Source organism: Ambystoma mexicanum, chromosome 9, assembly GCF_040938575.1.
Source record: "Ambystoma mexicanum isolate Mex_15411 chromosome 9, UKY_AmexF1_1, whole genome shotgun sequence".
Classification (NCBI taxonomy): Eukaryota; Metazoa; Chordata; class Amphibia; order Caudata; family Ambystomatidae; genus Ambystoma; species Ambystoma mexicanum.
The window spans coordinates 187,847,892-187,861,441 of record NC_090931.1 but is presented as its reverse complement, the minus strand read 5'-3'; the positions used below and the strand labels follow the sequence as shown (position 1 = coordinate 187,861,441).

The following is a 13,550-nucleotide window of genomic DNA, read 5'->3' as shown; positions in this document are numbered from 1 at the left end:
ATTCAAGTGTTAAAGTGCAACTGCATGTCTAAAATAAGATGCCTATGTTCTGAAAACAATACAACAAATCCATTTTTCATCAGACGCAAAAGAATCCTGTATGAACTGCGAGTGCATGCATCAAAGCACACTGGCGATCAATTGGCGCTAAAAAAGTACTCAGGCGCTAGTGCCCATTTGGATCTAAAGCTGGAGAACCACATTCTCTATATAACCCATCCAGCCAGAAAAACTGGAAGCTCCCATCCGCAAAGCGGACCGATAAAATACTAATATACATTTCAATGATATAATAGGTTATTTATAATGCGCTTAATACCCAGAGGTTTCTAAGCGCTGACCTGGGGTTCGAACCTGTGTTGCTCCATGTTGTCTTGCTTCCAAGGCGAGCATGTTGCCCCTGAGCTATCCTGCCGATGAATAAACGTGACTTGCATAAAATATTATAATAATACAAATCCCTATTCACACTGCACCACAGCCAGTTAAATGGCTTCATTCTGTCACCATAAAAGCTAGCCATGTTCCTTTAAAGTGCAAACGCACATTAAAGAAACCGAGTCATTATAAGGTGCAAGTGCTTTAAGCCCTATAACCAAAGGGCCCACTATACACAACCAGGAGGATAGCTCAGGGGCAACGCGATTGTCTCAGGAGGATAGCTCAGGGGCAACGCGCTCGCCTTGGAAGTAAGACTACACAGAGCAACACAGGTTCTCCGGGTCTGCGCTTAGAAACGTCTGCATTCTAAGCGCATTACAAATAACCAATTATGTATTATATTACCATTATCAATTGAAATGGCTTAGAGCTACCATCGTATGAACTAGCTGTTTTAAAGTGCAGGTGAACCTATAAAGTGGCAGTGCATATCAAGGAAACCAGACTAATATAAAGTGCATGTACACCTTTAAAACAGGGAGAATATGAAAATACAGGCATGAACGTCACCTGCATGATTCGTCTACTCTTAATGTTTAGGCTACCAAATTTCTTTCTCGGTGGGAGCCTCCAATGCAGTGCAAAATGCAAGTGCATTATTGAATCACAGTTACCCATGTTTGCAACACGATACTACAAGCCAATGTAAAACACATCGGACCTCATTATGAGTCTGGCGGTAACCGCGGCGGTAAAACCACCTGGTTACTGCCGGACTCGTATTACCATTCCGCCTCCGTGACTCCCGGAATTACCAGGGCATTACAGCCCCGGTGTCCAGGGAGTCACGGAGGCGGAATGGTGTTAATCAATGGGAATGACTCAATGGGAATGGGGAAGTGGACACACCGGCACCATCTCGTGATGGTGCCAGCGTTTCCACGTCCGCATGCAGGCGGGAGGTGTTCAACCCGCCAGGTCAGACCTGGCGGGAAGATCACCGCCCGCCTGCAGGACTCGGGATTGGGCGGTCCGGAATTAACAGTGGCGGCAGGTTTACCGCCACCGTTAATTCCGGACCGCCCAACCTGTAATGAGGCCCATCATCTTTTAGCTAATTTTATAAAAACAGAAAGGCAGCACCCCACAACCATGGGGTCAAGATATTCATTAGGCAGTAGTAAATGAACTACCCCCCAGCAACATTCTGCAGCCTAAATGCCCATATCTGTATGCCAGTAGTGCTCACCCTAAAAAGGCTATCAGGAAATGCTGAAGCAATAGCAAGCAAAAAGACACCCAACAGAACCTATGAACAGCAAGCGTATTAAAAACTAAAATCCCTTAGACAGCAGCTCTACAAATTAGGGAAGCCAGAGAGACCCTCATGCCTACCCCATTCTCCCACAAAGGTAAATCATTCTCCATCTCTATCATGCCTTTGGGGGAACGTAATGTCATAACCATCTATATACCGGGATCCCATCTGTCTCTGGCGTCTTTCACAATTGCCTCCAGTACACAGAAGTAAGAAAAAGATACCAAATCCCTCCATGTGTTTCTTCAAAATGCATGGCCATGGGATAATTAGAGTGGTTATTTTAGATGGCTCTTAAGTGCTGGAGAACCCGGACCTTAGCCGCACGTATAGTGATGCCACTGCACCACTTGTTACAAGCACATCGCAGAACATAGACAGCAGATTTAGTGGTGCATGTCAGCTTTTTCCCAATTTTTTCAAATCTGAATCCTCCAAACTGTTCCTCCTGGCTTGTATGGACTCTCACAGGGGGATACTTCATTTCAAATTTCTAGGATGGGCACTCTTAGCATGCAAGACAGAATTAGTCCTTGTGTCCTTCCTATACAGTTCACTTTTCATACTATCCTCATCAATACTGATTTTCACATCTAAATAAACGATTTCTTACTTGGTAAATGTAGAAGTAACCTTCACATTTTTATCATTATCATTCAAAATGTTAATGAACACATAGAGTTCTGATACCAAACACACCAGAATGATAAAAAAGAGATTGTCAATATAAAGGCACCACAGGATTACTCTGTCTGTGTATGTTTTCAATGCAGTGGAATGAAGCACATCCTCCTCCCACTTGCCCATATGTATATGTGTGAGTGTGTGCATATGAACGGTGTATGTATGTATGGGTGCGAGTGCATGTGTCGTGTGTATGAGAATGCGGTGTGGGTGGGAAAGTTCTGGGCGCATGTGTGGAGAATGCAATGTGAATGTTCCAGGTGTGCAGTGCATGTGAGTGCATGTAAGAGTCTGGGAAGGTGTGTGAGTGAATAGTGAGTTAATGGTTGGGTATGAATGTGATTATGTGTGTACGTGTCAGGCACTGGGCCAGCCAGGGGACAGGCATTGCATTTTGTATTGGGCATCAACTATGATAAAGCAAGCAGGACAAGTGTTATTACATGGTTAAACTGGCCTTTTGGTGCACCCAGTCTAGCCATTTCTTATTGTGTCATGACATTCTGTACTGGGCATTTATGATAAAGCAAGCATGATAAGTGTTACTATGTGACTAGATTGGCATTTTGGTATAGCCAGTTGTTTGAGCATTGGGGCATGTATACAAAACACCAATACAGTTATGGTGGGTATAAAAGCCCTGGGAAAAAAACGTTCACCTGAAATGTGAAAGTAGGGTAGTCCATCTGAGCCAAGTCACACATTCCACAATGTCACCTAGTAGCCATTGCTGGACGTTCACCTCGAGTTGTGAGCCACAACAGCAAGGCATTGTGGGTATGCGAGGAATTTGTCTTTATCTTAGAGGGCAGTGTTATTTATACATAGCTTAATCAACCCAAGACAGACAATTTGCAAGGCTGTCAAAACAACTAAATACCTGATTTCACCCTTATTGGGGATAATCAGTGCAGTAGTCTTAACAGCCTTCTGGTTGGAGCATGCATACAAAACACCAATAAAGTTCTGATGGGTTTGAAGAGGGGGAAGAGAGAGCGAGAAAAAGAGAGAGAGAGAGAGAGAGAGAGAGAGAGAGAGAGAGAGAGAGAGAGAGAGAGAGAGAGAGAGAGAGAGAGAGAGAGAGAGAAAGAGAGAGAGAGGGAGAGAGAGAATTATAATGCTGCCGCAGTATAGTGCCAAAATGTTGTCCTCTATAATGTACAAAATCATCCCCAGCCTTGAAAACACACACAAACTTATATTCAGTTATGCAAAGTCGGGTCAGAGGTAGAGAGCGAATTGAAAAATACACCAAGAATTGAATAATATTCTGTAAAAGCCACAGAAACATCAGCAACTCACAAGCACGCTCACACACAAACACACACACAGGCACACTCATACACGCACCTATTCAGTACGGGAACAATGTAGAAGAGACAAAACTAAATAAAAAGCATTTTGCAAAATGAAAAATATTCATCAAAACACACATGAACATTGGCAGCCCCCAAAATACAGACACGGGCATTCCTTATCAGGAATGCACCAAGGTTAGAGGGACACAACGTAACGAAAATCCTCCCTTAGATGTAAAATATTCCATAAAACAAACAAAAGCAAGACCAGCCCTCGATATACTGAGCACTAATCAGTCATGTACAAGAGGGTCGGACCTGCAAAATGAAAAGAGAAACATTGCACGAAAGAAATATTACTGCACGTAATTCACATGCCTCACCCAGCATGCACCAGGGCCGCTGTACATGCGCAGTAGACTTGGTAGGAGAAAACAGTGTGGAAAGCAGGGGTCAAGTCCTAAAAATTAAAGTGGGGGGACTCATCAACAAACGCAAGGGGATGTGACGACGCCAGAAATGTGCATATCAAGGTGAAATATGCACATTTCATTAAATTGGCTCTGCATAACCAAGCAAATTGCACAGGACGAATGTCATTTGCCTTTCATAAAATCAACACACACACAAAACAAATAGTGGATATTTATTTCTAATAGTGTTTTTTTTAAAACGTTAATAGGTGTGCATGTTTTAAAAACCACAACCAATACAAATGTTTTCCCTGGGAGATTTCACCTTTAGTTGTTTGTTATTTTTCATCAGATTATATATAGTGCAGTGGTGAAGTGTCCGGCCTGCAAACCTGATGACCTGCAGCTGTAATTATATACAGAGCAATGGTGAAGTGTCCAGGATGACTGCGGTTCGATCCTGCGGCTTTAATTCATAAATTCAAAGAAGGCATTCATTGTTTCTCATTTTAGCTAGGGGGGGACTGAGTTTACCCTCTGAAAAAAGTGGGTGGACGACGTCCACCTGCGTGTACCCTCGACTTGAGCCCTGGTGGAAAGAGTTCCATGCAATGAGAAATAGTCCACAAAACACACAGAAACATTTGTAGCCCCCAACACGCAACAGGGCCGCAGGACAAAATAAAAATGAAAACGATTCAGCAAAATGAAAAACATTCTGTAAATCGCGCAAGGAGGTTGGCCCTACATACGCACTAGGGAGAGGTGGACAAAACTAAATGAAAATCATTCTTCAGAAATGAAAAATATTCTGCTAAACACATAAAATAATCAGCCAGAGTCAGAGATCCAAAATAAAATGAAAACATTCACTGGAATGAAAGTTATTCTGCAAAATGCATGGAAAGGCCCACTGAACACAACAGCAACCTGGCAACATGATGCACACACACATTAGACAACACTTTCCCAAGCAAACGAGGACATCAGGAGGGACATTTTATTACATGTTGTGAATGACAGGGTTATGGTTTAACATATTATACATGTAACCTAGCTACAAACACCCTTACAAAAAACAAGAACAACAAAATAATTGCCCCACATGAATATATTCACACCAAAAACACATCAAGCATAGAACACATTCTAAAAACACACAACATTGCCATTAAAAGCATTAGTAATAATATACACCTTAAATTAAAGGACCTTAAAACAAACACCCACATTTATATATCATTAGCTCACACTATATAATCGAACTACTGTCTTCACAACACAACTATCAGTCACATTTTAAATACAAACATGCACACGTACATCAATTTACAAACAAAACACGTTCCCCGCATTTGCACAGTAATGCATTAACACCGGCCCACAACAAGAGGGCAAATTAAGGTTTCAGCAATTTTGATGTTGTTTGGTGCTATTTTAAGTTTTAATAATGTGTTAAACCTTAACTGTGGCATTCCCAACATTTATATGTGAACTTTGTGTAGGCAGTAACAGTAACATTGTGTTCCAATGCATATAGCAAGGAAGGGTTCAGTGTGAGTGGGTGTGTGTTGACTCACCACATTGTACGCATCAGTGCTGTTGTATGTCCACTTGAAAATGGCATTTTCGAACCCGATGCAGGTGGCAAAGGTGCAAGGCAGGAGCACATCGGTGCCGTTCTTGGCCGTCACTATGCCAGTCTTGCCCACAGAGACCTCTAGGGCTGGAGTGCCAGGGAAGAAGTGCAGACCTGCAGCAAAGGCAATCAAGAAGGTGTGAGCAATGTGGGCGCAGAACAACTCAATGAAGTTGGTAAAACATACTCTTGTCAGTAAAAAAGCATCATCGCATATAGAAAACTCTATGCAGGTTTAAACCTAAATGTATACCGCCAATACAATGGGCCTCATTACGACCCAGGCAGTAAGGGGTTTACGGCAGCGTAAACAGCGCCGACCCTTACCGCCTGATTCCGAGGTCCCTTAGCGCCATGGAGGATTTAACACCTGCTTTTAGCAGGTGTTAAAATCCATGGCGCTAAGGGACCTTGTTGTTAATTACGCAAACGTAGTTTACGCCATGGTGGTAAAGGTACGACCCAGGCGGTAACTTACCGCCTGGGTCGTAATGAGGCCCAATGTGAATTACTCGGTCATAACGTTTGACACTTTGACTTATCAGGTAGCAGTGGATGATAACATTAGAATTCACAGAATGCCTGTCAACAGATCTCTGTGTGTAACAATAAACGTTTTGTCAAGGCTTCCCTCCGGGGCAGTAATTTAGATCCAGTCAATTAGTTCCCGTTGTCCCCCGACCCCAATAATGGGCATTACCTGAAGCTAACAGAAATGGAATTGCCCCCATTCCACAAACATTTAAGCGATAACCCCCGTTCCAGTGTCTGGAATGGGTGGCAATGGCCTGGGGTCTGAGTTAAAGGCCCAAGCAAAGTGAGGGCCTTTAACGAGGGTCCCTGGTGTCGTTACCACCCATTCCAGGCTGCGGAAACGGTGGTTACTGCTATTAGCACCCCAGGTTTCCAGTCTGTAAAACTCGGGGTGCTAAGAGCATTGTATTTTGATTCAATGAACGGAGTCCCGATCATTGAATCAAAATACTTTCTTAAGATGGCCGCATTGGATCAAGAAGGCAGGGCTCCATACAGAGCCCTTCTTCCATTTCTATGGCGGCCAAGGAGCAGCAGCATTAGACGGAAATGAGGTAAGTGTGGGTGGAGGTGGGAAGGACGGGACATTTTAAAGGGAAGGGAGGGTGAAGGAAGATGGTGATGCAGGGCAGGGGAAGCAGCCATCAGATTCCATGGAACATGGGCTCGGATCAGTAGATTCAGCCCATCATCCAAGGAACCTGATTGGTTGCTCCCCCGTCCACGTGTGTCAGCATACGTCAGCTCTGCATTCCAATCAGCTACCAAACTCCCCACAGCTGCAGCTTGGAGTGCCTTAAAAAGGGCAACTTTAGAATTAAACTCAACAAATGTCTTAGTAACCGCAAAAAGCTCACAGTGAATCAAAGCTTAACTTGAAATACTTTATTGTTGATATGCAATATTCCTGTGGTCTAGCAAATAATATAACATTTTACTTTCAGATATGTCATTTTGTGATATTCTTATATGACAATGGAATCAGTGAAGGGCTGTGCAATGTGGAACTGGACGGCATCCTGAGGTATTGGCTGCCTGGGTCAGAATAGGGAGGTAGTCATCACTTCTGGCGGACATCGAAGAGAGTCTGGTGGTGAGGGCAAGGTGTGGAAGGAGGCACGTATACCCTCTGTACTGTATAACAGCAAGGAGTGGGGAGGATAGAGAACAGAGAGAATGGGAGGAACACTCTGAAGTGCCTCATACAAATCACTGCTAAGAGTTCAAAGTGCCACAAGAACCTGATCAAGCACAACTCTAAGAGATCAATGTGCCAGCAAACCTAAACAGGCACCACTAAGAGATCAATGTGCCAGCAAACCTGAACAGAGACACCACTACGAGATCAATGTGTGAGCAAACCTGAACAGAGACACCACTACGAGATCAATGTGTGAGCAAGCCTGAACAGAGACACCACTAAGAGATCAATGTGCCAGCAAACCTGAACAGAGACACCACTAAGTGATCAATGTGCCAGCAAACCTGAACAGAGACACCACTAAGAGATCAATGTGCCAGCAAACCTGAACAAAGATGCCACTAAGAGATCAATGTGACAGCAAACCTGAACAAATAAACCATTAAGAGATCAATGTGCCAGCAAACCTGAACAGAGACATCACTAAGAGATCAATGTGCCGGCAAACCTAAACAGAGACACCACTAAGAGATCAATGTGACAGCAAACCTGAACAGAGACACCACTAAGAGACCAATGTACAAGCAAACCTGAACAGAGACAACACCACTAACTAAGAGAACATTGTACAAGCAAACATGGACAAAGACACCACTAAAATATCTATGTACAAGTAAACCTGAACAACAACATGACTATGTGCCTGAAAACCTGAACAAAGACACCACTAAGAAACCAATGTGCCTGCAAACCTGAACAGAGACACCACTAAGAGACCAATGTGCCAGCAAACCTGAACAAAGACAAAATGGAAGAAGAAAGAAGAAACAACCCTAGAGACCATCATCTCTTTTTAACAAGCCCAGGGTCCTGGGGGATTGACTACCCCACAGAATCCAAAATTGAAAAAGATGGAAAGTTTTTTAAAGAACTAGTGCTTGAGAATAGCACGGAAGTACTGTTTGCTGACTGCAACCCACAGGGGTGGAAATACAAAAAGAGGCCTATGATGCAGAAGCGCCACCAGGAAATCTCCAGAGTATCCTGTAGGCCAGTCCAGCCCCGAGTGAGGGTGGAAACTGACCTCATATTCCACAGAAAAGGCTGCACATTTTGGAACAAAACTATTTGTTATTTCCTTACTAACATTACAACTACAGACAATGACAACAGCTACCTTGTTAAAGTGTTCACAGAGAAGGGGTACGTTCAGATAACACCATGCTTACTACCTTAACGAAGCTCGTACATTACTAATCCAAGAATCAAATACAAATTTACATAATGTAAAAACATTCCCTGCACTCAAAGCTGATGTAGAAAAATATATAGGAATATAGGAATCACAGACGCTGAAACACAACAGTCCACTTAAGAGGGTGATAAAAAAATCAGGATCATTCGGGAAAGACAACAGACCACACCAGCCAACTTCCCCCTCTGCAGAATTCCACAAAAAAGAGGCAACTCTAAAGGGCTGCATAGAAGCCCTAGAGGCAGGCTATGAGTTCAAAGAACTTGTTTGGAAATTACAAATGTGCATAACAGGACAATAGGGGAACTCAAGACACATGATGGTGAACTGAGAAACGAAAATGAATAATTAAGCATGAAATGAACATAAGACCAACGATCTATCAAGAATCAGACATCGAAAAGAGGAAAAAATCATCAACATAAACTGTCATATGTAAACGAGAGAATAATGGAAATAGAGCAGGTTGCGATTGAGAAATGCAAAGAAAGCTCAGGAGGGAAAACCCAAACATACCTTCCCTCCCAATGGACCCCTCAACTGGAAGAAGTATCCACTGCAAAATGACCACAGACTGTATGGATTCGCACCGATCCCCACGCTCCCACCATCGGCATGCACCATGAAAGATACCCAGCCAGCCGACCATACAACCCTGCGGTAGTACGAACCCTACCCAAAGTGTGCGAAGAGAAGCAAGACTGAGCTGGAGACTAATACATGGACAGAATCGACTAACAACACCATAAAAGCCATGCTGCAAGTCACTAGAGACGTCACAATGACATAGCTGTGTTAGACAGGAAGCACACGTGCATTCCGCACATTCGGGACATTCACACACCAACCTACATGAAGAATGCATAGGTACAGTTCTATGAGATAGAGGGCGGTTACATATACATACTGTCTGCACGTTTATTATTTTGCCACTTAAGCCGCTACAGCACCACAGAAACGCAAGATGCCAGAAGAGATCCTGTACATGCTTGCAGATGCTACTTGCTATTAACCCTATGGAAGGACAGGAGCACTTGAGGGACCTGATTGATCATTTCTCATTCTAACCTATGGACATTATGCAGAACACCCATTCAGAGCCAGAGTAGGCCTCAGGAAAATCCAGCAAGCCAGGATCATCTCACAGAAACCTCAAGCAGCAAGATGCTGTGCAAGCAGAACCGCCATGGCAGACAACGGCAGCCAAGGCCACGAAGTTGCAAATGACCTTCCATACACACCGAGCCAAGGTGATACCGGACCCAGCAGGGACTCATCTATGCAAATACAAAATAAATCAAAGTAATTCAGCCTCACACATGATGCCCTCACACGTGACTCGGTCAAAGCTGAGGTAATGACAAGTCCTGCAGGCTGGGAAAGCACAAGCAGCTTCGTGCCTAGGGCCAAGCTTGCAACAAATTGCAACATATCAGCAACGATATACACTGGGAATGGAACGCTCTCAAGGCAGTAGTATACCGACACCATTGTTTCTCACTGTCACATAGTCACACATTGTTGATACACATTATCCATGACCAGGTGTCTTGCGGGTTGGGAACAAAGTTTGTCTCAGGGCGTGGGGGCCCACGGCCTGGCCAATCAGAGCACTGGGGGTTAGGGGCAGGTGGCGGGAATCACTAGCCAATCATCATGATGGCTAATGTATCACTTCCAGAGTAGCAATTTTTAGGGATGATCGAAGCGCACCACCTGACACAGCAGTGTCCACTAATATTGTGCACTATATGTAACCAAACTGGACCTACCACTCAGGGAGCTAATCCTGTGTGGCGCTAGGTTCGGGACGGAATTCGCTGAGTGACGCAAATAGCAACGTCATTTTCCTACAAAACCGGCCTGCGAGCTGGAGAATATGTGATTTGCCTGGAGTACTCCATGTAGATGATCCCTGTGGTTTGTGCTAATAAACTGCAGAAATGCTTGCTCCTTGTGTGGACCTCGACTTCTTTGGGACAAGGGAAGGAGTTAGGGCCTTCCGTGAAGTGCGGCTCTGCCGGCCCCGGAATTACCCTAACAAAGCAAATCCTTAGAGATAACTACAACAACAATGACTGAAACAAGACAACAAAAAAATCCACACCCTTCCTGAATCAAAAACTGAACATGACGCGCCAAAGACAATACTACAGCAAATACCGATATCATAGGATAGTAGAGTCACAGCAACCTTGAAACATAAAACAAGACAGGCCATGAGAAACATTCAGCTGGAACTTCACTACAATGCAAGAATGATGAACATGCACCCAAACGCTGCACTGGACATGGAAACCGAGCTTAACAACAACCCTAAGTAGACACAGTACTCCTGGTGAACTCAAACCGAATTATACATCGCCTACTCAGGCACACAAAGCAAGCAATGGGAACATTTCCAAACACAGATTTAAAAACCCAATCCATATCATCCATCAAACAGGGTCAAAGTGATTAAACCAGGAAGACATATTATTACAACCACTGAAAACACAGTGAAATTAACAGCCAACTAATTCCCATTTATGTAAACAATACTATCCATCATGCCGTCAAGTCAAGACATGTATGGCGATGACCTACATGATTTAAAAGTCAAAATAAAATAGACATGTTGGTTGCACAAGACTCTGAGTGCAAAGAGCACAACAGCCAAACATCCACCCGGAGAACCACCAACATGTTTCAGTTCAACTCAACCAAACAGGGGTACATGTAATGGTCACACACCTCAGGAGCAAAATTCTTCATGGTGAACCCACAAGATGCCAGAGACCATCAGGAGAGACTTAACTAAGAAAAGATTTCAATGATGTGAATCCAAGTCAGGAAAATTCCAAACACAAAGGAACTATCCCCAACCGCAGCCACCACCAGGAAGAGGCAACAAGAGAGAGACAGAGCCATGAGCACAAAACAAACAGCCATACATCTATGCAAAATACCAGGCCAACTCATCTTAAATGACAGAAGAACAGGGCACTCTCAGGGACAATTCACATTTAACAGCCCCCTGGGTAGCTGTTAACAGACTATGTCATGCAATGTAATGTAATTATTCTTTTGCATAGTGCCTTTCTCCCATTGGTATGGCCTCAAAGCGCTGTAGGTGATTGCCCTCAGGGGACTGCAGTGCAAGATTTGAGAGAGTTCAAACACAGTAGATTAGAATTCATGTGTGCATTTAAGCCAAAGCGAAGTTGGGTAGGGGTGGCCATGTCCCTGCAGTCCAAGATTTGAGAGAGTTCAAACACAGGAGATTAGAATTCATGTGTGCATTTAAGCCAAAGCGAAGTTGGGTAGGGATGGCCATGTCCCTACTAGCTAGTCATATTGGGCTGGCAAATGGATGGGTGCCTAAAGTATGCAAGAGTAGTAGATATATGATGTGTCCAGCTAGGCAGAATTTCTGTTGTGGGGGATAGCTGCATCATGTTGGCAGAGTTGTTGTGCGATGTGTCGTAGGGTGTGATGTATGTTTGTGGGTGAGTAGCGTTGCCATCGGCTAGCTTCCATAAGCAAAGAGTGTGATACGGACCATGGGTTCCGGCTGGCTTCGTTGGCTCCATGGATGGGACATTGGGTCTCTCATGTGTTCTACTGGAGATGGCACTATTACTCATACCATTGTTTGGTGATATCATGGAAGTTCTTTGCTGCCCTTTCCTTGCTGAGGTGGTTGACTAGCTCAGGGGTATATAAGTGATATACAGACACATAAAATGAAAGAATTCACAACCAGACCCCATAGTCATCTAATTGGGCACTATCAAACTGCCATAGAGCTATAGAGAAAAGACACAGGCAAGCTGGACAACTACCTATCACAAACTCTTCATGGACTTCCCTCGAGGAATAAACAAACACCAAGTGGTTGAACACACCAAAGGAATGCACACAATGACAGCGTAATAGAGACCCTCCTAGAGACCTTCCTACGAAAGACTTTTAGGTCTGATAAGGAAGGAGCCCACCAGGCTGTCAAAGACATAACAAACATATTCAGAACAGCAGCAGACAACACACTGACCAAGGCGAATAGCCACAAAAAACAAGCTAGAAAACTGCAAAACAAGTGGTTTGGCGCAGTACGCAAAACCCTGATAATCTGAGAGTATGTCCAATCAAAACCACAGGGACACAGAGAACACAACCACAAGAAGAACCACGACACCCTGTGCAGACTGAAATCACTCCCCAAGAGAAAAAATAAAATACATGAAACCAAACAGCACTGAGAAACATAGGAATCACTCAGAACAAACAGTGTTTGGGAAAAATGGAATAACCTTGTTGGAAAAACAAAGGGACAATGAATTGGGCCTAAGGAGCGGTAAAGGCACTTCCAGGGCCTATTTAGAAGAACAATAAGAGACCACTAAAGCCAGAACAAATAGAAGCACTGGACTAGCTAGAGTCATTAGGTCATAAAAGGCCCAACAGACACTGCTGGACAAAGAAATAACATTAGATGAGACCAAAAACCCTCCATAAAAGCTGAAACCTGGGAAATCCAGTGGCATGGAGTCCATGTTAAGCCAGATGCTACAACTAGCACAGCCAAACTACAAGAGGCCCTAACAGAGCTATTCAGCCACACCCTAGTTAGTGGCCAGTTGCCCCACAGGATGGGCCACAGGCATAATCCCCCCAATCACACAAAAGTGGAAACCGCGCGGACTCAAATAACTATCGAAGCATCCATGCAGGAAGCACAATAGTAAAGCTTTTCTGTAGCATCCAACCTTACCATGCAGGAGCTAAATAGGATTTCTCTGCAAGCACAGAATAACATATCACATATGCTCCCTACAGACACTGATAGACAAATATGTCCACAAAGCCCACATAAAATGTGTGCCTGTTTCGTGGACTTCTGACAGT

The 13,550-nt window shown here is 43.9% G+C and overlaps 1 protein-coding gene across 1 annotated transcript in view; it reads right to left on the bottom strand.

Moving 5' to 3' along the window:
- The window catches only part of SCN4B (sodium voltage-gated channel beta subunit 4), a 192,414-nt gene that overhangs the window by 79,545 nt on the left and 99,319 nt on the right, over window positions 1-13,550 (bottom strand). Inside the window, exon 2 of the mRNA XM_069614454.1 lies at window positions 5,675-5,847. Within this exon, the coding sequence (XP_069470555.1) occupies window positions 5,675-5,847 (173 nt within the window). The remainder of the gene's footprint in view (window positions 1-5,674; window positions 5,848-13,550) is intronic.